At 39.3% G+C, this 22,827-nt stretch overlaps 1 protein-coding gene across 1 annotated transcript; it reads left to right on the top strand.

The window, feature by feature from the left end:
• The first annotated feature begins 1,943 nt into the window (after nucleotides 1–1,943).
• LOC115921123 lies at nucleotides 1,944–22,377 on the top strand. Its single transcript, XM_030978236.1, is given in 4 exon segments — nucleotides 1,944–2,479; nucleotides 17,680–19,938; nucleotides 20,557–20,577; nucleotides 20,580–22,377. Coding segments are annotated over 4 exon segments (2,898 nt in total). The 5' UTR covers nucleotides 1,944–2,406; the 3' UTR covers nucleotides 21,125–22,377.
• The last annotated feature ends 450 nt before the right edge of the window (nucleotides 22,378–22,827 follow it).

The following is a 22,827-nucleotide window of genomic DNA, read 5'->3' as shown; positions in this document are numbered from 1 at the left end:
GATAAAATAAAAAGCTGGGGCCGTTTCTCTAAACCATCATAATTCTAACTTCTTGGACATCCCGTTGTAACATGTGGTATAGAATCAATACGATTTTCTATGGGATATCCACGAACTTGAACTCATGATGGTTTCGAGAAACCGGCCCCAGGCAGGCGACTGGACTGACTAACTACCGTAGAGATAGTCCTATTAAGTATATATCTCTATGCTAACTACACATCTTCCGTAGAAAGGAGTCTGGTTAGCTAGTCTTAACGCGCAGACCCTATTATGATGATTTTTGTTTATAAAAATACATGTACGGATGCAAAAGTAAGAGGTGATTAAGAATGGTGTCAAATCAACAAATATATCTCTTTGGAAGAGTCTGTTCCAATATTAATTATAAATGTATCAAGACATCCGTGAAGAAAGCCAATTCTTTTATTACACTTACAAGCTATTATCTTCTCAGCCCCCCCCCCCTCATCATTTTCCATGACTTTGTTGTTGTAGAACTCCATCCGTTCCTAATGTTCTGTGTTTGTTTGTTTTTGCGATGATCTCACTGAATAATTATGGAAGACGAATAAGTAAGTGAACTATCAAGTTCCCTCTGTTCACTATATAAATACATTATTTTACACGCACACGCGCACATAAACTCTCCCTCTCTCCCCCTCACTGTGTCTTTCTCTCTTTCTCTAAATGCCCCCACTGGACGCTTGTCTCATACCAATTTTGTCGCTCAAGGTCTATATCTATAAACTACAGGTAAATATACTAGTGAGTAAACACAACACACACCATGTGCAAGAAGGACGAGATAGGGGTACGCTTCGTTGCCCCTTGTCTTTTAAACGATTCCTAGAATTGGAGTGTCTTGATAGTAGACATAGGGATTATTCAGCTGAATAAACTACATTTTACAGTTGTGTAAAACTAAACAAAGATGAAGAAGGTGATAGTCTTTTAACCCATACCTGAACTTGAATAGGTACGTTATTTTCCCGTTTATTTAGTCACATTTTCCTTTAAAAACATAGTTTGGAGATGTAACATTTCTGATTTAAGACCGAGTTATAATTATATATAGGTATGGTAAATTGTGATTAAATATTATGTTCATGTGTTGACATATTTTGTTGATGGAACAACATCATTTCATTTTAATCATGGTTATTCTTCTTTAAAATAGATGGTGGTCATAATAGCAATGCATCACTTCTATCTATCGTACCCTTACTGACACCAACAAAATCATGTACCCCTCCCCCTCCTTCTCTCCATCTCTCTCTCTCTCTCTCTCTCTCTCTGTAGATACATGTACATGGAATATTTGTCTACCTATTTTTCTTTCCTTCGCTCTCTCTTTCTCTCTCTCTCTCTCTTTCTGTCTCTCTGTCTCTCTCTGTCTCTCTCTGTCTCTCTCTCTTTTTATATCTCATGTTTCCCTTTCTCATAAAGATTCTGTCATCATTCCTTCCCTAGCTGGTATGACAAACTTCCTTTTGTAATGTCGCCGTATGCCGGGAAACGAAGACTAGCTTTTACAACTGTACCCGTTCCTGTTGTTTACTAATGAATATTCATAAGTTGTTTTCCGATTATCCCCGATGTGTAGCTGCTAATAGCCTTCTACTCAGTAATCTCCGGTCAATGAGTTATTGTCTGGGAAATGTTATAACACCCCTCCGTTTCTTTACGAGGTACTAAAGGGAGATGGAGTCACCCCCTTCGTAATTGTTTTACACCCCTTCCTTTACAGTGCTTTTAACATACACACACACGCACACACACATTTTCCATTCGTGTATGTACGTACATGGCTGCATGTGTGATACAGTCTTCGAATGATAGTGTATTGTTGATTACGCCACACACATTACCCCCCCCCCCCCCCCCCCCCCAAACTCATAGTCCCCCTTTAGAAAAGATAATCCTAACTACACCCCCGCTAGACGGGGCTAACATTACGGCGTGGATCAGCTGAACATGGACTTGGGCTTTCATACCTACGAACACGGTTTACTGTTACATAACATTACTATCCACCGGAGAGCACTGTGATGACCTTTTTGCGTGGGGTCTGTGGCATTCCTGTACGGAGGATTCATCAATAGTTTTCGTGGACTTTCAATATTGTGTAACCGATTTCGCAGAGACTTGATGACCTCATGAGGCGCAGGATTCGAAACCCAAGACGAATGAAGACCTTCACTCTGATGTACAATTAAATCGACGTCACCACATTTATCATAATTGATAATACGACTTGAAGTTCGTTCTGTAAGACTGCTTTCGACCAAGCAACATTAAAGAGACATGACTTCAAAGGCTTTACCCCTTCCCAACTGAACTTGGATATGATTTAGAGGCGGTCTTGGAGGATCACATACCAGCACAAGAGGCGGTGTACCAACCATGAAAGATAATAATGTTCTTGTTGATGGCTTTGGTGGGCCGGATTTCTGCAAAAATGTTAAAGAGACGATAGGTATGTACCTCTAACTGTGAATTCATTTGTTTTGCCAATTGCTAGTAAATTCTTGTTGTTCTTCTCCTTTCTCTCCTTCTTCTCCTTCTCCTTCTTCTTATTCTTCTTCTTCCTCTTCATCTTCCTCTTCTTCTACTTCTTCTTCTTCTTCTTATTCTTATTCTTCCTCTTCCTCTTCTTCTTCTCCTTCTTCTTCTTCTTCTTCTTCTTCTTCTTCTTCTTCTTCTTCTTTTTCTTCTTAATTCAGGTTTATTCTTGTGCATTGTTTTCATTGAAGTCCTTAAATGTTAAATGATTTCCCGATACGATTATCTTATAGTAAACATACGACTTTCGTATTTTTCTTGATATTCTGCATTTCCCTCAGTCATTGGTCTATTGATTGTGTGATGACCGAGAAAGGAAGTAAGAATTCATCGAATTTACACCTTTTCATAATGCTCTGTTTATTACAGTTTTTGGGAGTCGTGTACACTTCAGCATTGAGTACCGACAGGATATAAACGAATTACATCAATATTTTTAAATAAAACTTTTGTTACTTTTCTGCAAGGCATTCGCTGTATTAACATGGCTTTGCGGTATAACTCTCATAGAGAGTTGGAAATGGTGAATTATATTTGAGCTGAAAGAGAGAGAGAGAGAGAGAGAGAGAGATGGGGAGGAGAGAGAGGGGGAAGATATTAGTGGGAACTTGGGCCTTAAAACCTAAAATTGTGAAACTCTTGCCATATTTCTTTATACATGGTATATTATATTATATGCCTAGTTTATCTTTAATTCTTCGTTTGGATGTTTGTCTGTTTTACCTGACTGCTAAGTATTAAAGCAACGATTGTATCAACAGCTTTCAGTCTTCTTCGATGGACTTGGTAATGGTGATTAATATCTTACCAAAGGGCACTAGCGCATCGACTTGGTTTCGAACCCGGCACCTCCCAGTTTCGAGATCACTGCTCAACCACTGAGCCATCGCGCTTCCCTCTATATCCTTCACATATACCCACTCGCCCCCGCCCCTCCTCCTTTCAATATCTATCACATATGACAAACTACCTCGAAACTCAATATTTTTGAGGGGCCCATTATATCTGCATATGCCTACGCCCTGTACAAAACAAATGATGACTTTTCAAAGTAAATTTCGCTTGAAATGCGTCTGCATTTAAGGCCGAGTAAAAAAATTCATGTTTAGCGTCCCCGCCCGCTTCCTTTTTTGGGGCCGCCTCCTTTTTTTTTTAAGAAAAAAAACTCTGCAAAAACTCTGCCAAAATGATATATTTCTGATATTTAAAAAAAAAAAATGCCGGCGGTCATCTTCAAAAATAGCCCGTCTGTCTGGGAAAATGTACCGAGTGGCCATTTTGAAGAATAAATGAAGAAAAAAAAGGGAGCCTCCTCCTTTCTTTTTTTCAAAAAGGCAGGACGTTAAACATGTTGTTTCTTCTATTTGGCCTTAGGCCATTAAAACAAATATATACATGTTTAGCGTCCCCGCCCGATTCTTTTTGGGGGCCACCTCCTATTTTCTTTTCTTTTCTTTTTTTCTTTTTTTTTTAAATGTCGGCGGCCATCTTGAAAAATAGCCCGACTGTCAGGGAAAATGTACCGAGCGGCCCTTTAGAGCGGCCATTTTGAAAGAAAAAAGGGCGTCCTCCTTCCTAGGACGCTAAACATGTTTTTTTTAATTTGGCCTTTTACCAGAGCTCAACAACTGGTCAAGACTCAAGATGACCTCAGGGTTGCCAGCAGAAATCTATCAAACTAATCTCTATTTATCTTATCTCCTTTCGGCAAGAGGTAGTTGACCATTGAACTTCCATTTCCAGCTAAGTTTAAACCGCCAGTCTGTCGAATATCAATTAAAAATGATTAACCGGTATAGAGTATTGTCTACCGGTGTGGGCAGTACAGATGTTGAAGTCAATCAAAATAAATGAAGAAAATATGTCAGGAAATTTAAAGGCGACCTCGGGTTCTCGAACTAGCATTATATGTGCTGTTCAAAATTGAAATTAAAATTGAAATACTACCTGAAATCATGTAGGTCCATGTTGAATTACACGTTGATGTATAAGCAGTAAATGCACCGTTTTAACGGGTAAACTTGCGAAAATTGCTTTGAAATGCGTAATTTCCTATCCTCATTTCTTCGCCTATCTTAATTTTACTCAGCACTGAACAAAATTTACATCTATTTTTATCAAGCTAGTCTGAGATAATTTAATTACTAATTTTTTAAACGTTAGGAGAACTTTTGTCGGATTATGTTGTATGATAAAGTCATTAGTTCGTCATTACCATAAATAATTTACCATAAATAATTTTAATTATGATCATTACCATAAATAATTATTATCATTATTATTAAAAGAAAAAGAGGTTCCCTTTGAAAGATAACGGACTTGTCAGACTTAACCGTGAATCCCAACTATTTTTTTTTCAATGGCCAAGTCTCATTGGTATAGTGCCAATAAGATAGATTTCCGTCGGATTAAGACGAATGTCCCGTTACTTTTCATCTGTTGGGAAAATCTGGCACAACAATCGTCATCATCGTTTGGTATACTATGAGCGAGAGAGAGAGAGAGAGAGAAAGAGGCACAAAGCGAGAGTTTACGATCGAGAGAGAAAGATAGGGAGGGGAGCGAGAGAGTACGATCAAGAGAAAGGAGAGAGAGAAGAAAAATATAATGTATAAAATATGTGTGTGTCTTTCAACAAAGAAGTTCTAGACATAAAAAAGAAGGAATTGGTATAACAGTCTAGCGAAGAAAAAAAAAACATAACAGATGGGTGATAAATATAATTAAGGACGTTTTGGAAACTTCATCTAAAAACAGAAAACTTCTTTCTCTCAAATAATGATATTGCCTGCATTTATCTTTTTTCGTAATGGGACATGGTGCCTCCGACTTTTATTTATATTTGGTGACACATAGTTTAACCTCCTCTATAAAATAAACGTAATTGGAATAAAGGTGAAACTCATCCTTTTTTCCAAAGCCAAATGATCGAAACCGATGCTTACACATTTTCAACTAATCCGAAATCCCCCTTTCACCGTTAATTCTACCAAACTTTTACTCAGAAGCCATGCACAACGGTAACATCGAATTCGAGAAGAAAAGAAATCGATCAGGGATTTATCCAGCCCCAATCTTTTATTCCTGGAACACCTTTGCATTTAATGACAAACTTTTGTTTTGCCAATGTCGAGGCAGGACACCCCCATTAATCCGAATAGTCTCTAATAACGCTTTTGTTCGGCTCCAAGCGTTATCGAAACTGCGTTCCAGTTAGTCCGCTATTCATGTTTTAATCCCCATCACCGTATTGAATGAAACATCGACTTAACCAGCTACTAGGGCGATTTGACTTGTAGCTGTTTCCATCATGGTTTACTAGGATCTTGTAATCCGGTATGTTTCTTACAATAGACGCAGTTACATGGTACGGTACATCGTGTACAAACAATCTGCAACCGATTATGCCGAAACGGTCAAGTGCGTTTTTGAATAACATTTCTGGGTCCTCCTTTGTTTTGGTGGTCTGTTATGGTCAAAGAATGTGGTCACTTTTCCTCCTAAATGGAAAGGGCTTGAGACTGGTATCGTTATGCGTAATCTACTACTAACTGAATCCGTGTGTAAAGTAGAGAAAGCTATAACATATTGTAATAACCAAATAAGATACCATTTATTTCAAGTGGTGTCTTGTTCTTGTTTTTATACTCGTTCTGGTTTTTATGAATACCTAAATCATGCGAAGTTATTTTGGGAGTAAATTTAGAGTAAAAGTCGCCCTCGTAAGCGCTGAAATGCAGGAACAAATGTTGAGTGCAATGTGCATGTCCATTTTCGGGTTAATTCATAATTCTTTTATTTACCAATGATATTTAAGAACGGAAGTGATATGATTTAAATCATGTTCGCTTGGTGAAAAATGAAGAAAAGAGGATAGGTTTTTATGAATACCTAAATCATGCGAAGTTATTTTGGGAGTAAATTTAGAGTAAAAGTCGCCCTCGTAAGCGCTGAAATGCGAGGTTTGTTTTGCTGTTATTTTTGTTGTTGTTGTTGTTATTGAGAAGGAGAAGGATGAATCGACTTTTGCACAAACATATCAATGTAATATATGTTTACTGATATTTAGCAAAGTGTGTTGCACTGCAAAATAATAATAATCATGACTGGGATATTCATTTTTGATAGAGGGCAACACCGACTTTTTAAAGTCACATATACATGTAAGATGGGTGCATGTTTGCCTAATCTGCATCTATTCGGATGGCATCTTGTACATGTAATTTTAATTCCCTCATGACCGTTTTCGTCTGATGAATAGTTTTTGTTTCATTTGTGGAAAACAAATACCCCCATTCAAATCCTGGGAGGCTACAAATGCATGTACCACCTTGGACCTACCCAGTACAATGCGCTCAACAAAAAAGGTGTCTCCTATTGTTAATTAATGAAATCCTAGATAATTAACACCCCAGTTACGAGGGGGGGGGGGGATATTCAATCTGAGTTTCTTGGAACACGTCCTTTATTTCAAAGGATTAATCCCTCGTTATTATTCTCTTCAAAAGCCTCTCTTTTCTGTTATATTCGCCTCGATATAAGTACATGTAAAGGATCATGAACCTACCAGAGGGGTAACAAAACCCCTAGTGGGATATATTGATCGAGAAGTAAATGAAAAATGTTGACTTTAAGGGAAGGGTGAGTTAAAGAAGAGGTGAAAATAATCTGTGATTAAAAAAAAAATCTTTGTTGTGTCGGTTTGGAAGGATATCCTAGAAGAAAAAAAAGAATGTCTCGCTAAGAAAATCGGTCTTCAAATGCCCTTTTAAAATACGACGAGATATAGCAGAACTTCAGAGACAAACTGTCATGTCAAATGTTTGTGCGTCCCATACATAACAAATTTATGTGTACATGACAATTTTTGTTTATATTTTATGATTCCAAATTCCAAAGCCCCACAGTATACATAAAGACTAATAATATGCTTCACAGTCAATCCTTCCCAATGGATTTCAGGCAGTTTCTTTTTCACAGGGATAACTCAACTTTGTGTTTAATTGGAACATTAACATGAACAATAGCCGTAGCTGTGAACGGTTTAGTTCTCCACCATTGTGTGAATGGTCCATTCGTGCGTGCAATTTCTTCTCATAGGGGTTTTTCAGCTTGATAAGATAGCAGAATAAAAAAATGCCCTTTTAAAAAATCTATGTTGCTTTAATATTAATCTCACCCCTTCACACTCTCTTTCTTTCTTTCTGTTATCTCTCTCTCTCTCTCTCTCTTTCTCTCTTTCTCTCTATTGAGGTGAGAATTGCTCTCCTACCGCGACCCGGTCAGTCCCTCTCTTTTGGACCACTCATAATCGGGAGCTGGTCCGACAGAAAGAGACTAATTAGGGAGCTCCCAAACACAAGGGTCACAGTTACATGTACGTACAGTATTGCAGTTCTATAACCGCAACCTTGCTAATTAGTGATTCCGAGCAATTAAAGACCGACTTCCATTTGAAGATTCAGACTCCCAAATACATGTAAATTCTGGGTTTTTATAGCGCCTTATAGTAAACGATCGGCGACGTGTAAGCCTTTCTTAGAGTACCAATTTTTAACGTCATACTGGCCATGTTGCCTAAGTAGCTGGTTCCAACCAATGTTGTACTTAACAGAGGTGTTGTCATCACACCTTCCACAAACTCTGAATTTCCCCTGTTCGATCCAGCCCGTTGCTTGTATGATTTCTCGGTTAACCTCATGCGCAATAGTTGATGGTTATTACCAGTAACCTGGACGACGACCGATTGTGACGTTAGCACTTCGGTTCTTCATTCTATGACTAATCAAATAGAAATACCAAAAAATAATAATGTCTTAAACATCGTGGGAGAGAAATACATTATACATGGGGGATACATCCGTGCTCAATTGATTAAAAAATAATAACCGCAAACAGCGGTTTTATAGCAACATCGTCAATATTTGACTTATACAATCGGGTAGGAATATCGATGGGTGAAATTATGAACAATGTCATCTTATTTTCTGATAGAAATCGCTTAACAATACATTTATTGTTTAAGCAACAGTACATATTACACATGGTCAATACATGATCCATTACAAGATCGAAGAACGTCACGAAATTTTAAGGATGATATATGTCTTCAAATCGGTTCGTACTTTGTTAACCGAATATGTTCCTTTAGTTTTACACGTTTAAGATCAAGTTAAAGTCGATCCTGTGGTAAGGTTGTTTTTAATAGTTTTAATAGACGTATACAAATGAAAGTCAGTGAAAATTTGAGCAATTTTTTAAATTTTTAATCGGATATTCCTCAAACTGTAACTAATTTGTTTCTCTCATAATGTCCTCTTTTATTGAAACACACTAATGTGAGAGTGGACTACTCCTTTAATTCCGCCTGTTTTTGCACTTGCAAAAGAACACTCATTGTGGTGGTACTAAACTGAAATGTAGCCATTGGAGGGGTGTAACGGTACATGTAGGTGACAAGGGCAATATACCCCCCCCCCCCCCCCCCCCCCCCCCATATTACTTACCTGATATGCCCCCTCCTAACTGGCACTGCCTCTGAGGAGAAATTAGACCATAAATCTCAATATTGGGCCAGTGTAATGGCTTGTTAATTCAAATATCCATTTAAAGACGTTAGCCTGCAATAAAGATGTATTGCGTCTTTAATCCAATGGAACTGGAATGAATACTAAGTTCATGGATTATGTAGGTCGGTAATTCGTAGGTCAAATGGCATGAATCAGAGCCAACCATGTATCATTTATGTAAACAAAACGATTAAAAATAGGCATCCTTTGAATAGATGTGCACACGAGTATGTAATATGTATTGAATCAGGTGTGGGTTACTAATCACGCGAACATTGATTACATTTGCGTCAACATTCGTTGGGGAGCACTTAGATTGATATCCAAAAATAACCTTTTTAATACGTACCCATCCATGCATAGCTGTATCTGTACAGCCGGTGTGGCGTTCAACGTTTATTGCGCCCTCATGCGATGATTATTATAACTATGCTTCCGAACAAAACGTGCAGAGAGGGTGACGAGAACAATGGGATGATGAAAATGATATTCAATAAGAAAAAACTGTACCGCTATCTGTTTCTCGCTTCCAGAAATTGCATCTATATTTATCAGTTTATGTAACGCCTATCGGGTATCTTTATATCAATCTCCGTATCGTTTCATGTACCTGAATATGTATATCATTATGCTCTCAATTATTACATTTTGTTGTAAAGACAAATGATAACACGGCCTTGTAACTGGAATATCGACTTGCAGCGCAGAGAGAGAGAGAGAGGAAGAGAAAGATAGGTTGATGTACATGTACTATATACAGAGGAGAGAAGAGAAAAAGAGAAATGGAGGGAGAGGGAAAGAGAGTGAAAGAGAGGGGGTGAAAGAAAGAGAAGAAGGGAGAGTGTGAGAGATAGAGAGAAAGATAGAGAGAGAGAGACAGAGGGAGGGAAGGAGAAGGGGAAACGAAATAATTGTATACAAAATGTAAGGGCGGATCTAGCATTTTGTCAAGGGGGTGTTTTGACCCAGTGGCGGATCCAGGATTTTCCAAAAAATCGCGCCGTTTTTACTGTTTTACTCTTTTTTTCTTCTTCTCACTTGGCCGTCCAAGGGGGGGGGGGGGGGGAGGGGGTTAAACCGCCGAAACACCCCTCCCCCCCCCCAGATCCGCCCCTGATATGAATGCACTTTGATGGAAGGGAGATGTTGAGGGGGAAAGCTGGGTCAAGTAGCATTATCTAAAGAGAAAAATATCTCGGTATGACGAAAGTATAACTGGTCGGCGGATAAGCCCCACGCATTGTGCAACCCAATCACCCCCCCCCCCCCGCCCTCTCCCCCACCCCTTCTCTCTCTCTCTCTCTCTCTCTCTCTCTCTCTCTCCATACAACCGTGCAATTCAATTTCATTTCTATGTGATATGGCTGTCGGCCATTTCTTAGGCTTTTATAACGGTGACTCCATAACAGGTAATTAATCAGGATCAAAATTGTTACAAGTAAGTGTCATACAATATATTCTATTCAGAAGCGGACGCACAAAATCTGCTTCAACATGATGAAGTTTAAATGAGACTCGGCGGGGTGTCGTGTTTGGTATTGTGCCACTACGCTGCAAAGGTAACAAACAGTTTTATATCAGTTGGTATCAAATATGGAGATATTATAATTAAGTCAGACATAGCAACCCCCCCCCCCCCCCGTCCACCCTCCCATTGGGGCATGACTGTAATCAATGCTGTCACATGCGTTCATATTTGCGTTGGTCGATGGAATCGATTTCTGATTGCAATCTGTTATATATTCCCAATGGATTCTGATTATCTTTCTATGAAAGATTCAATTGATTTGTTCATATCTTTGAAATTCAAGATAATCTGTGGAGATAGGGAAAGAGACACGATGTTAAATATTGATTATAAATGGAAGTAACATTAACCTTGAAAAGGCATTCAGGACCTTTTTGATTTAAAAAAAAAATCCAACTCATTAAACTCCATGCACAAATCAAAATTATTTAAAAAATATGAAATAATAAGCAACATGACTTCATCGGTAAGAGAAAATCTAATTGTATAGCAAATAAAAAGCACACGGGCAAGAAAAGTTTTGTTTTGTTTTAATAAATATGCCCTTGTAGACTCTCTCTCTCTCTCTTTATATATATATATCTCTCTCTCTCTCTCTATTTCTCTTTCTCCCTCCATCCCTCGCGCCAATTACACGAAATAATGGGAAAGAAAATTAGACGTTTAAATTGTTGTTTATTACTGGTAAGCTACCAGTGACTTTAACGAAGAAGAAGAAATATTCGACCATCCCTTTAATATACCCCAAGAAGAGATAAACTTGACATCAACAATTACAATAAAGTTAAACGCCATTTTTCTTTCTGCCCAATTCATCCATCACAAATGTCATTCTTTTATTTTCTGACTTTACCCAGGAGGTCATTCTAGTCCAAGGTTTTTCAGCTCGAAAAAATAAAAAATAAATAAATAAAAGCCTTTGATAGAACCGGCCTTTTTTGTCAGGTTCATTACCTTTGCTTGTGCAAATATCGTTCAGTGATATCAATTAAATCCAAACTGAGGTCATCTTTTTCAAAATACATATTCGTCGAGTATCTGTGAAGGATGAAGATGAAGTTAGACCTATTTTCTTTTTTTTTCTCAAAAATTAGAAGTAAAGGCAAGTTATGAGTTTTCTCTGATAATAGAGAAATATAAAAAGGATCGCGTCCTCAATGTCAGATATGAATTTGACATTACGTAAAGTTTGTTTATGAGATCGAATTTCACAAAAATATACTGGTTTCAATCATTTTCTCTGCTTTATTTCATATTTTGATATGATTTGGAATTGATTTATTGTGTTCTGCATTCCATATAAATATAAACAATTTTCGGTAGCGTCACGAACATAACATTCTTAAAGTTTGTTTCTGAAATTAAATCATAAATAAGCAAATATACATAAACATTACTATAGCAAAATAGAAAAGTTGTCAAACAATTTTCGGTAGCATAATAAACTGGAAATATATATACAATTACTTTAAACAAAAAAGGAAAAGATAACTTGTCAGAGTATCATATTTCATCAAACTTTACAACATTATTTGTGAAAGAAGGACTTGATTTTGTTCCCTTCATTCAAGTTTTCAATAGGCTTTAATTATAGGACAATCCTTACTGATTCACTTGTTTTGAAACAACGTGTAGTTTGTTGGAAATCGCACATTTTAGTGGAGGTGCCGTGGTTCATTGACTTGATCTAAGAGTTGAGGGTTCTAATCCCAGCCCGGCACTAACTTCCCTTGCAAAGACATTAATCCACAATTGCCACTCTCAATCTAGGTGTAAATGGGTGCTTGGCAATTTCATGCGTAATAATAATGTTATGGCCCTCGGGGACGAACAGGCTTACCTTGTAAAAACAAATATTTTCGTCTTACACGTTTACCATTTATCCGAAATCGGAATGGCTGGTTTTTTCCTCCTTTTCAGGATATTAATCACAGAAATTCCTTCTTTTATTTAGAGCGGAAATGTACATCTGTTCACGATCATTTGTCATTTTCTTCCAAACAGTTACTTTAAAAATGATTTGTCGTTTCAATTTCCTGTCTCTCACATTAATACATCCTGCTATTCATTCTATTAAAATAATATTCCGAATTGTTCCAAGTGCACTTTTTTGGTTGACTTTCTCTCCATTTATAAATCAGTGTGGTTTCTCATTTTTGTCTAAACCAAAATTCATTAACTAAAACACCCTGAGGAGTTGCGCGTTGTTGAACGAGACGATATTAGTACTTTGCTACTTTGCCCCCTTCAAAATAGTATCACAACAATTTTTCTTAATCCAAACTCGGCGGATAATTCTCGACCTCCCCGCAACTCTTTCCCCCCCCCCTCTCTCTCTCTCTCTCTCTCGCAAAAATATTCTATAGAGAGTTGATGTACATGTACAATGCAACGTGGGGGACGTTTATCATACAATGATACTTGTAAATCATAATAATTATTCCCATTCAATCCATATTTCAATATAACAGTCCGCGTTTGGTTAGGGCGAAGGGAGTCAATGACTAGCTAACCGCGCTCGGGTAAGTCGCGGGCATATCACGAGACAATTCACAAGCCAGGGGTTCACCCCTATTGTTCATTGTAGTTCATTCACAGGGTTATGATCTATAATTCTCAATACTTCGCCCTCGTTTTATGATTTGAACTAAGAATCCGAGCTGGAATTTCAGGCAGGAATTTGTTACAATTTCTAGTTTTAACCACACATTTAACCACACAATATATAAACATTTTTGTGTTTCTCTAAAAAAATGAAAATATTATTGATTTATGAATCATGTTATTTTTTTTATCTAGGGAATCACAATAAAGTTAAAGCTTTCGCGCACTGATCAAATTGTTTACATTATCTACGTAATCATATGCAAAAGCCCGCCGAACACTATGCGATACCACTAAGATCCCTCAACGATCCAATTTTAAAAGAACTTGCAATGAAACGAACATTCAATCTTAATGACCCAGGATACTAATCGTCATAACACGAAGATATTCTAAATTTCGAAGGATTGCATGCTTTCTTGGAAGAGGGAAATCTAAATTGTGTCCTAGAATCCGAAACTCGAAATATCAAACTCTTACTTAATCAAGAGAAGAAAGGAAGAAAAATTGGCCCCGTTGCATGGATCAAGGCTGACTTTGCGGGAGAGCGCCCCACTTTACAACACCCCTTGGGGGTAAAGCCCCCGTTAGTTTCACCCCTCTTCCACGCTTGACTCAACAACCAAGGCTCCGAGGGGGGATGTCAATGCACCCCTCGGTACAAAAGACCCGTACCAAGGGGGTGGTATATGGGTACCTCCCAAGTACCCGAGCGAGTAATAACTTCTTGGTCACACGTACCTCCTCGGTGCGTTCACATTTGGAATTTTAACATTATTAACTTTGAATATTTCCCTAAGTTAAAGGGGTACTGTATATGTAGCACTCCGGTCGCAATTTCTAACAATCAGCGCATTACAATTTGCCTTACCTTAACAACACATACATGTAATGTCAATATATATACACCAATAGACAATATAACTATACTTTTAGTTTGATTCAAAATATCTGATTCTTTTATTTTTGTGTCAACATTAAGATTTAGTAATGGTGTCGTCGTCTGGTGAATACGTCGATGGACTTTGAGTCACAGGGTCCGTGGTTCGAGTCCCGCTGCGGCACTAATGTCCTTTGGCAAGACATTAATCTACATTTGCCACTCTCCACCCAGGTGTAGTAAATGGGTGCCTGGTAGCCTGGAGCTCTACATTGAATGCTTGAGCGGTTTGTGATGACATGGTAGCTCAGCTAAAGTCGAAGTAATGATAATGAGATTGCAGGGCCTTCAGGGAGGACAGCAGTATTAATAGTGATGAGAATACCCCTGGTAATTAAATTAGACATTTTTTTTTTGGATAGACGCACCGGCACTGTTTTGGACTTGTAGCCGATTGTCACAAAAGGAAGTTCATCAATAAACAGCTTTCCAATCAAAATGGGGTGCAATATTGTTCTATTTTACACAAAGTGACACATTTTCTAGTCTCAAACTTAAACTTAAACAACATTCGAATAATTTCGTATTACCACTCGCCTTAGTATCACACACAATCATGCGCGCGTTCACCAGAATGGTTCAAAAGTTTACTCACTATGAAAGATTAAAATACATACGTGAACGGGTTTTAACGACATGTCATTTGCATTACGATGAAGCGTGCCCGAATTATTTGATTTAGACATTCACTCAAGTATGAATGGTTCTTTGTTGGAGGTGCTCCGACCGCACTCGATACTCGATTGTTCAATCAGAAAAAAGAAGAAGGAAAAAAAGCGAAAATTGGTTTTATTGATCTCGTTACCTTTTATCAAAGTTCTGGACTTGACTTTTTGATTTTGTAAGAGTTGATGGTTGAATCATTTACGTTGATGACACTCTTAGTGGTGGTCCGTCATATTGCAGCTCATCCTTAGCATCATACGAAGACCTTTGGGAGGATAGCATTTCTAGTCTGCAACTTCGGGAGGACCAGAACTTGATTTTATACCGACTTCATGTGTGCTTCAGGCGTCTTTAAAGATGGAAGCATCGTACTTTGCGAGAACATCTTGAAGGAACAGGAATAATACTGCTTCGTCTTCTCTCACTCTTCTTTGAGGAAGAGATACTTTAGGAAATGGTGAAAGACATCTGTGTTATGCAAACTTAATATTATAAGACGCTTTTAGTTTTAGGCTCCGTGAGTTCGGGAAATTTCAGCTTCTAAATATCTTCATCCGTCGTGTCTTGTGAAAGTTGTCACTAGAAGCTGGGAATCGAGCTTAAACATTTAAACATTTCCATGTTAGCTCTGAGGCCTAAACAATTTGTCTCGCCATTCGACGTCGTCAGACTTTAAACGTGACTGTGACGTCATCATGACGTGTTACATGTTGCCTCAGTTTTGCAATCCATTCTATCCTCCATTCTCATCAAGGCGACTAGGTAAGTTGGACATTATTCTCCGTTAATACACAGGCGAAAATGTCCTGCACTAGTCAGCTTCTTAACTTAAACCCTGGACGAAACACTATATACTGAACCATAACCCTAACCCTACAAACAACGATAGACCTGACGTAAAACCCAATTTTAACTAAACCCAACCTTAAACTTTGACGAAATAATTCCCTAAGTATTTGTCACCGGAGCCAATGTTCGAGTACCTGACAAACAAGAAATGCCCACTGGTCAATAATTGACAATTGCCTACGAAATCCTGTCTTAAACATATATCAAAGATTTATCAACCTAACCCTAACCAGAATCTGACGTAAAAACCCGGTTGCGACCTAACCCTAATTGTTTGACGTAATAAAGCGCAGCGCAAATTGGCGCAGGAACATGCGTAGAAATAAGATCAAGTTTCCAAAACGTTCACAAGATACGAGGGAGGGAGGGAGTCAGACAGATATATAGAGAGAGAGAGAGAGAGAGAGAGAGAGAGAGAGAGAGAAAGAGAGAGAGAGAGAGAGAGAGAGAGAGGGGGGGGGTAAGGGGAAGAAAAGGAGTAAAAACACACGATGATACAAGATACATTGTGGTATTATATACTTTGTAGTGAAAGTAATATAAATATGTAATAACTCCTGATAATTCAAGTACGAAATCGAAAGAGTTTTTTTACTCTCTACCTTATCGAGCAAATGTTCCTTTACCAAAATGTCCTTAGTAACAATAACTTATTCGAAATTTAAAAAATGAATAAAACCAAAAAAGGGAAAATGAATAAAGATAAAGGGAGTAAGAGCATTCCTCATATATCCAAATCACATTAATGCCTGAAGACTTCGCGTTCAATCACTGCCAACAAATTCAATGAAACTGTATTTTCTTCACAAAAGCAGTTGGTTCATGCACTTATCTGATATTTGGCAAATTGTTTTTAACCATGATTTGTCATTTTCATTTAGAATAACATTGTAATTTGACATAAAAAAGTAACTGACTTCGTACGAATGGCATTGGCACGGTTATCCATTCATTAATTTTCGTTGTGTTGCATATTCATGCCAAGTCGGTTCTCAATCATAATAAGTGCATTTTAACAGAAGCAATTTTATGCCTAATAACCTCTCATTCATCACGGCCTAGCCACCAGCATTCAATGATAATCCAAGTCTGAATCAATCAGGTATTCATATCTTGTGTTAGATAAATTATCTAGTTGAGAACAAAATAGTGTTTTGTGTACCGTTTCCATGGCTATGTCGGTGCCGATTGGAATCGGCATTGATCTATAGCGGTTACGAGGACACAGTCTTATTTTGAGCGTTAAACTACTCCGGCAAATAAATGTATATACTTGGACAAAAACCCGGATCTTTGGGCAGAAGGGAAAGGGCAGGGGGGGGGGAATTAATGAAAGATATAATTGGGACCCATTCTAAGAAATTGTGCGAGTCCCAAAGAGAGAGAAAGAGAAGGGGGAAAAACTAATTTTCAAATGACAAGAACATGAAGAGAAATAGATCAGAGAGATTGTGGATTGTCTCTTTGGTGGTATATGGGGAAAGCGAGGAACGGAAAAGAGTAAGGAAGGAGAGGACAGGGGAGAAAGACAACGAGAGGTGAACATTGAAGAACGAATGAGAGAGAGAGAGAGAGAGAGAGAGAGATAATGTGGAAAGGAGGGGACTGTGATTGAGTGACACTATTTTTCTTCACTCTACATTACTATGGCTAATATTATAATTCAAGTTCAATTAATGTAGTGACACCAGAAAACCAATGTACCATAGCACAGATATGTAACCTTCTGATCCGTGTCGCATGATTTCTTCCTATGATTGCTAGTTGGGCTTCCCAAAATTCTTTACCAAATATTGTCTTTTTCAGTGGAACCTCTTTTGTGGATTAATTAACGATCATTTGATTTTTTTTACCACAATTGTCTAGCAATTCGGGCTCTATCTTTATATTGCCCAGTGACCATTATGATAAAGACAAATGTCCATTTTCTAATTCTTACTTTTTTTGTTTCATTGTAGGAAGCAACCATGGAACGAATGGACTTCACTTCCAGACCCATACCACCTTCTCCTCCTCGGCGGATCTTACCCTACGTCCCCTGACCTTTGGCCCGCCACCACCAACAGCCCTCCCCATCCACCCCACCAATGCCATCGTCGACGCAACGACGCAAGGGACGCCACAAGGCTATGGGTTGTCCTCAAAGGATATGCCATTAAATGGGATGAGGGAGGAAGCACCCGGGAAGGGACAGTCCTCTTCGGTTCCGACCCTCTCCAATGGCTTCATACGTGATGTCTCCAATGCCTGGTTGCACACTCTCGCCGACCTCTGCGACTGGAAATCAAAGCAAGACAAGTCACCACCAAACGTAACACACTTGAATGGCGCCCTCACACCCACAATGGCTCCAGACTGTGACAAACCGTTAAACGAGCTAGGGAATTGCTTTTTGAGGAAGGAAACGAATGGGTTCTCTGCAAATGGCAGCACGCCTCGAAGCGATTACATGATTTCGACCATCCTAGCTGGAAGCTCGGGTTCGGTTAGTAATCATGATGCTATGGTCACGAACGGAGGTGACATCAACCAATCCAGCAGGAACTCAAAGATCAATAGCAATGAAACTATTTCCGACTCTACCAGTGGTTCGAAAACTGCTTTTAAAAACTCCCCTGAGATTCCTAGCCTGGAACATCTTCGCATTATGAGGAACAGTCCTGAGAGTAGTATCAAACAAGGAGGAAATAGCGGAGTATCAGCTAATCAAACCGTTGATGCGTCACTTTCGAGCATTCCAACTAAGAATTTGCCACCACGGAAACGCCACATGCGTTCATTAGTGTCGCCTCCTACCGTTCTGAAAAGTCCGTCCAAGTCAAGCACTGAGCGCATTTCGACTCATTCGTCTCCATCCAATGAACAGTATCAACCTGATACTTTCATTCACTCAACTGCCTCATCAAGTGAGCCTTCACAAATAGAATTACTGTCTAAAGACTCGCCTTTAAATGGAACCAACAGTCTCACGAACGTTGATCTAAAGAAACGAAAGGACATGTTTGATCCTTTAGATGTTGTTCAACTGTCGAAGCGACATGCCGTGGACAGGATGATCGCATCCGCAAGAGACTCACCGTCCTCTTTAGAGTCTATCCCAAGCTCAAACAGTGATAACAGTAATAGGGGTTCCCCATTTACGATTGAAGGTTCACTTCCAGATAGTGGAAACAGTAGCGGGAATAGTAGTCGTAGCGGTGAACCTTCCCCTTGCCAGCCTATCATGAATCCGTCCATCCTTCAGTCACGCCTTCAGCCATCTCTACAGCAACAACTCCCGATCCCAAGCAATTTAACGATGCCAACTCCAAGTGCACTTCTCCAGAGACCTGGAGACCTTCAGGCACATTTGACATTCCAACAAACAACTCGGTATAGCATCAGTCAGGAAATGCTGACCCAATACAACGGTCAGATTCCACAGATGCCACCACTGCAGCAGGTTCCTCGGTTCTTCTCACCTCAAGATCCGTTGCCTCATCCGCAGCTTAGCCAGATAGTTCCCAACGGGACTCCTGCGCCATTAAACACAATCAATCCAAATTTTCCACATTCTAAGACATTTGACATCAGAGGACCGATTATCCCGACCACGCAGACTCCTCCCATCGGCGGAACTACCCTCCGTCCGATCCCTCTGCATTATCAAAACGGCTTTGCCCAAGGAGGCTCACCACATTTAGAACAAAGTCTACCTAGACATGCAATGCCTCACTCTGCATTCCAAGATCAGCCTCCTCATCTCATCAGACCAATCCCGCCTCAAACTCTTGCCCAGAATGTGTTTCTTCAGCTAACTAACCCACCTGCCAGTAACATGTGGGTTCCTCCAACCTCGTCAGCTCAACACCAGGGTCTTGTCAACGGATTTGCTGGAGCCACTCAGAATTCTCTGCCCCAGCAACAACTGCTTCGGAATCTTGCCGATCCGGTGACCAACGTCACAGTCCAACCGCCTCCCACCACAACAACGGTCGAGTATGCCCCACTCAAGCGGGCGCCGGGGAGATCTCGCTTGAACAACCATGTGTCCAGCGGACTATCTATGGGGGATTCGACGTTCCTCTGCGAGGTCTGCAACAAGGTCTTTCCACTGCAGAGGCTTCTGAACCGTCACATGAAGTGCCACAGCGCCACCAAGCGGTACAACTGTGCTTTCTGTGGGAAAGGATTCAACGATACCTTTGACTTGAAGAGACACGTCAGAACACACACAGGTGAGAAATTGTTTTTTTATTTAAAAAAACAACTTGTAATTGTTACCTATAATGCATGAATACACATTATTAGGCTAAGCTGATAATTTCCACTTGCGAATTAGTTATTAATACGGTCCGTTAAAATGCAGTACGGTCATTCTGGAGAGAAAAAAAATCATGTTTCTTTTCTGAAACAGGACCACCCCCCCCCCCCTCGATTCTGAATTACTTTTAATGGGATTTACTCCGATCAGTTCGTTTAACTGTTCTTCTTCTTCTTATTGATAATCTGTCTCCTTCAATGCTGAAGATTCTTGCATATGTATATACTGGTGTGCGCATATGTGGACCAAGACACCGGGTTTCCCCCTACTCTTATACGAATAGTGCAGTTGATGAGTTGCTTCTCGAACTCAAAAAAGCGTGATTGAATTCACCAATGGTACAAATAACCCGTTATGATTCAAATGAAGATAATGTCTGAAACATCCCAAATGAGTTCACCCTAGACAATAAGAAAGATTGTATTGCGATACATTCTTTCCCAATTTCAACGAAATAATCAGAACGCATCATATTTGATCAGTTAATATTATACCTTCATTTTATTTCCTTTACATGTCTTTCCATTTTCAGGAGTACGCCCTTACAAGTGTGAAAATGTGGGAAGGCCTTCACGCAGCGGTGCTCGCTCGAGTCCCATCTCTCTAAAGTCCATGGGGAACAGCATCGGTACTGCTACAAGCAGCGCCGTTCCAAAATATTTGTCTGCGAGGAATGCGGCATCACGACAGAAACCGCCGACTTTCACTACGACCACATCAAGGAAATACATCCTGACAGCACCGAGCTGCGCAAGTACCAGGACAAACTCCAGTTCCAGAAGCTGGTGATGCAGCAAGAGGGTGCTGCGGATGAAACCGCCGCGGACGGCAGGGGTGGTTTGATGAGGAGCCGTCCGGATCTGAGCCCAACATCGGAGCTGATGCTGTATAGGGAGCATGACGAAGCGGCACTACCGCTCCAGAACCGCGCCGAGCAGCAACGGCGGATGAGCGAGCTGCGGTCATCGGGGGACGTGTCGCCGGTAAGCAGCGGTAGTAGCGGTAGCGGCGAAGATAGGATGATAACTGAATATCAACATGATTTCAAGACTGAAAGAGCAGAGGAAATCACTCGCAGTGGTCACCATAATACTTCATAACTATACTCTTCTTAACCATTCATACTTGTGAAGCAATATCAACAGGAGGCCGTGTAAGTAAATACCGAAGATAACCCATGAAATAGATGGACTTCGAAAACTTCGCAAGGAGGAGAAGTTAGCCTTAATAGCCATAAGCTTGACCTTAACAAATCTAGTATTCTCATCTTTGTTATCGTCTTGTGTGTTTATGATCATCATATGCAATAGATATCTCAATTTTGTGAATTTATACATTATATTTATATATTCGGTTGCAAAGTCGGACAATTAGAGATAAAGCAAAGGTTGAGTACCCTTCACGAATTCAATATAGAAGTAAGCAAATTTGTTGGTGTGGGGAAAGAAAACTCAAATATTTGTTTGTTATAATAAGTCTTCCAGTTACTCTCTCATCCATTATATTTTGTATAGATAATTAGGATTTAGTGAACTGCACATCTTGCTCCGGCAATTGACAATGTACAGAACTGTATAGATGGACATAGAGAGATACGAGTTCAAATGACTGAGGTGCCGTTCATGAATTAATCTCAACGAGCCTTGAAAATTGCCAGTGTTTATCCACAACTTACTGAAATATGAATAGATTTATAAAGCATTGTCTGTTGAAAGTCTGCCCTGTACAATATAACCATATCTGTATTTGAAATAGGGGCGAAGAATAGAAGCCATTTTTTTTGTTGTACCGAATTGGCGAATGAAATGATGAATATATATTAAAGGTAAATCTAGAATTCGGGAAGCGAAATTTTTTATTTCATTTCCATAGGTCAACATTTTGGAAGGAAGGGTGGTGATCTGTAAAGGCATGCAGTGCCAAGAAATGAACTTGCAGCCTCAGTGACGAATGATGAATAAGATGGAAGAGAAAAATCCGGCATTATTATTTTGGGTAACGTAAAATTAATGCAATATCTGGGGGGGGGGGGGTGGGGGGGGGGGGGGGGGGTCTTCAAAATCATCGGTGGTTAGGGTTATAGCAATTTTAATCAAATGTTAAGGGATTGGTCCAAAGCCGTGTATTGAAATGAAATCCCTATTTCTAGAACTTAATTCGTTGATCGAACTGTGATGCCGTACAAATCAAATCATTCGTCAAAAAGGAAAAGAAAATACAGCACAAACCACATCTGTAACAAGATGCATGCGCTCAATTCATTAATCGCTGTTTATTGAGACTTGTAATAAATTCCTCAAGCAATAATGCACTGAAATATAATGTCATCGTCTGAAATATCTTACTGTGCAGTGGGGGAATAACTATCTTCCGATTATGTGTCTGTGGTAATATTAGGGACTTTTAGATTCTGCAGGACGAGAACGCGGACTGCCCTTTTAAGGCAATGTGACGTCACTGCCAGTGCCTTAAAAGGACGTCACATTGCCTGAAAAGGGCAGTCCACGTTCTCGTCGTGCAGAATTTAAAAGTCCCTACTATATAACGAGGAACGACGTGGAGAATTGAAAATGCGAAATTAACAATCATGTGACTATAATTGCATATAGTATCAATATTTTTAAGTTTATACTATCAATTCATGAATAGATGTAGCTCATTTAGCTGGTGCATTTCTAGATTATAAACCGTTTATTATTAATGATATACTTCCACTGAATAACTTTGTTATTAGGATGCCAAGTAGTTTATGTAAATTGTATTAAATATTATGAATTATAAATATAAGAGTATTTTCTTCGCT

This window comes from Strongylocentrotus purpuratus, unplaced genomic scaffold, assembly GCF_000002235.5.
Source record: "Strongylocentrotus purpuratus isolate Spur 01 unplaced genomic scaffold, Spur_5.0 spur5_scaffold_1, whole genome shotgun sequence".
In the NCBI taxonomy this organism is placed as follows: domain Eukaryota; kingdom Metazoa; phylum Echinodermata; class Echinoidea; order Camarodonta; family Strongylocentrotidae; genus Strongylocentrotus; species Strongylocentrotus purpuratus.
This window is presented reverse-complemented; position numbering and strand designations above follow the sequence as displayed.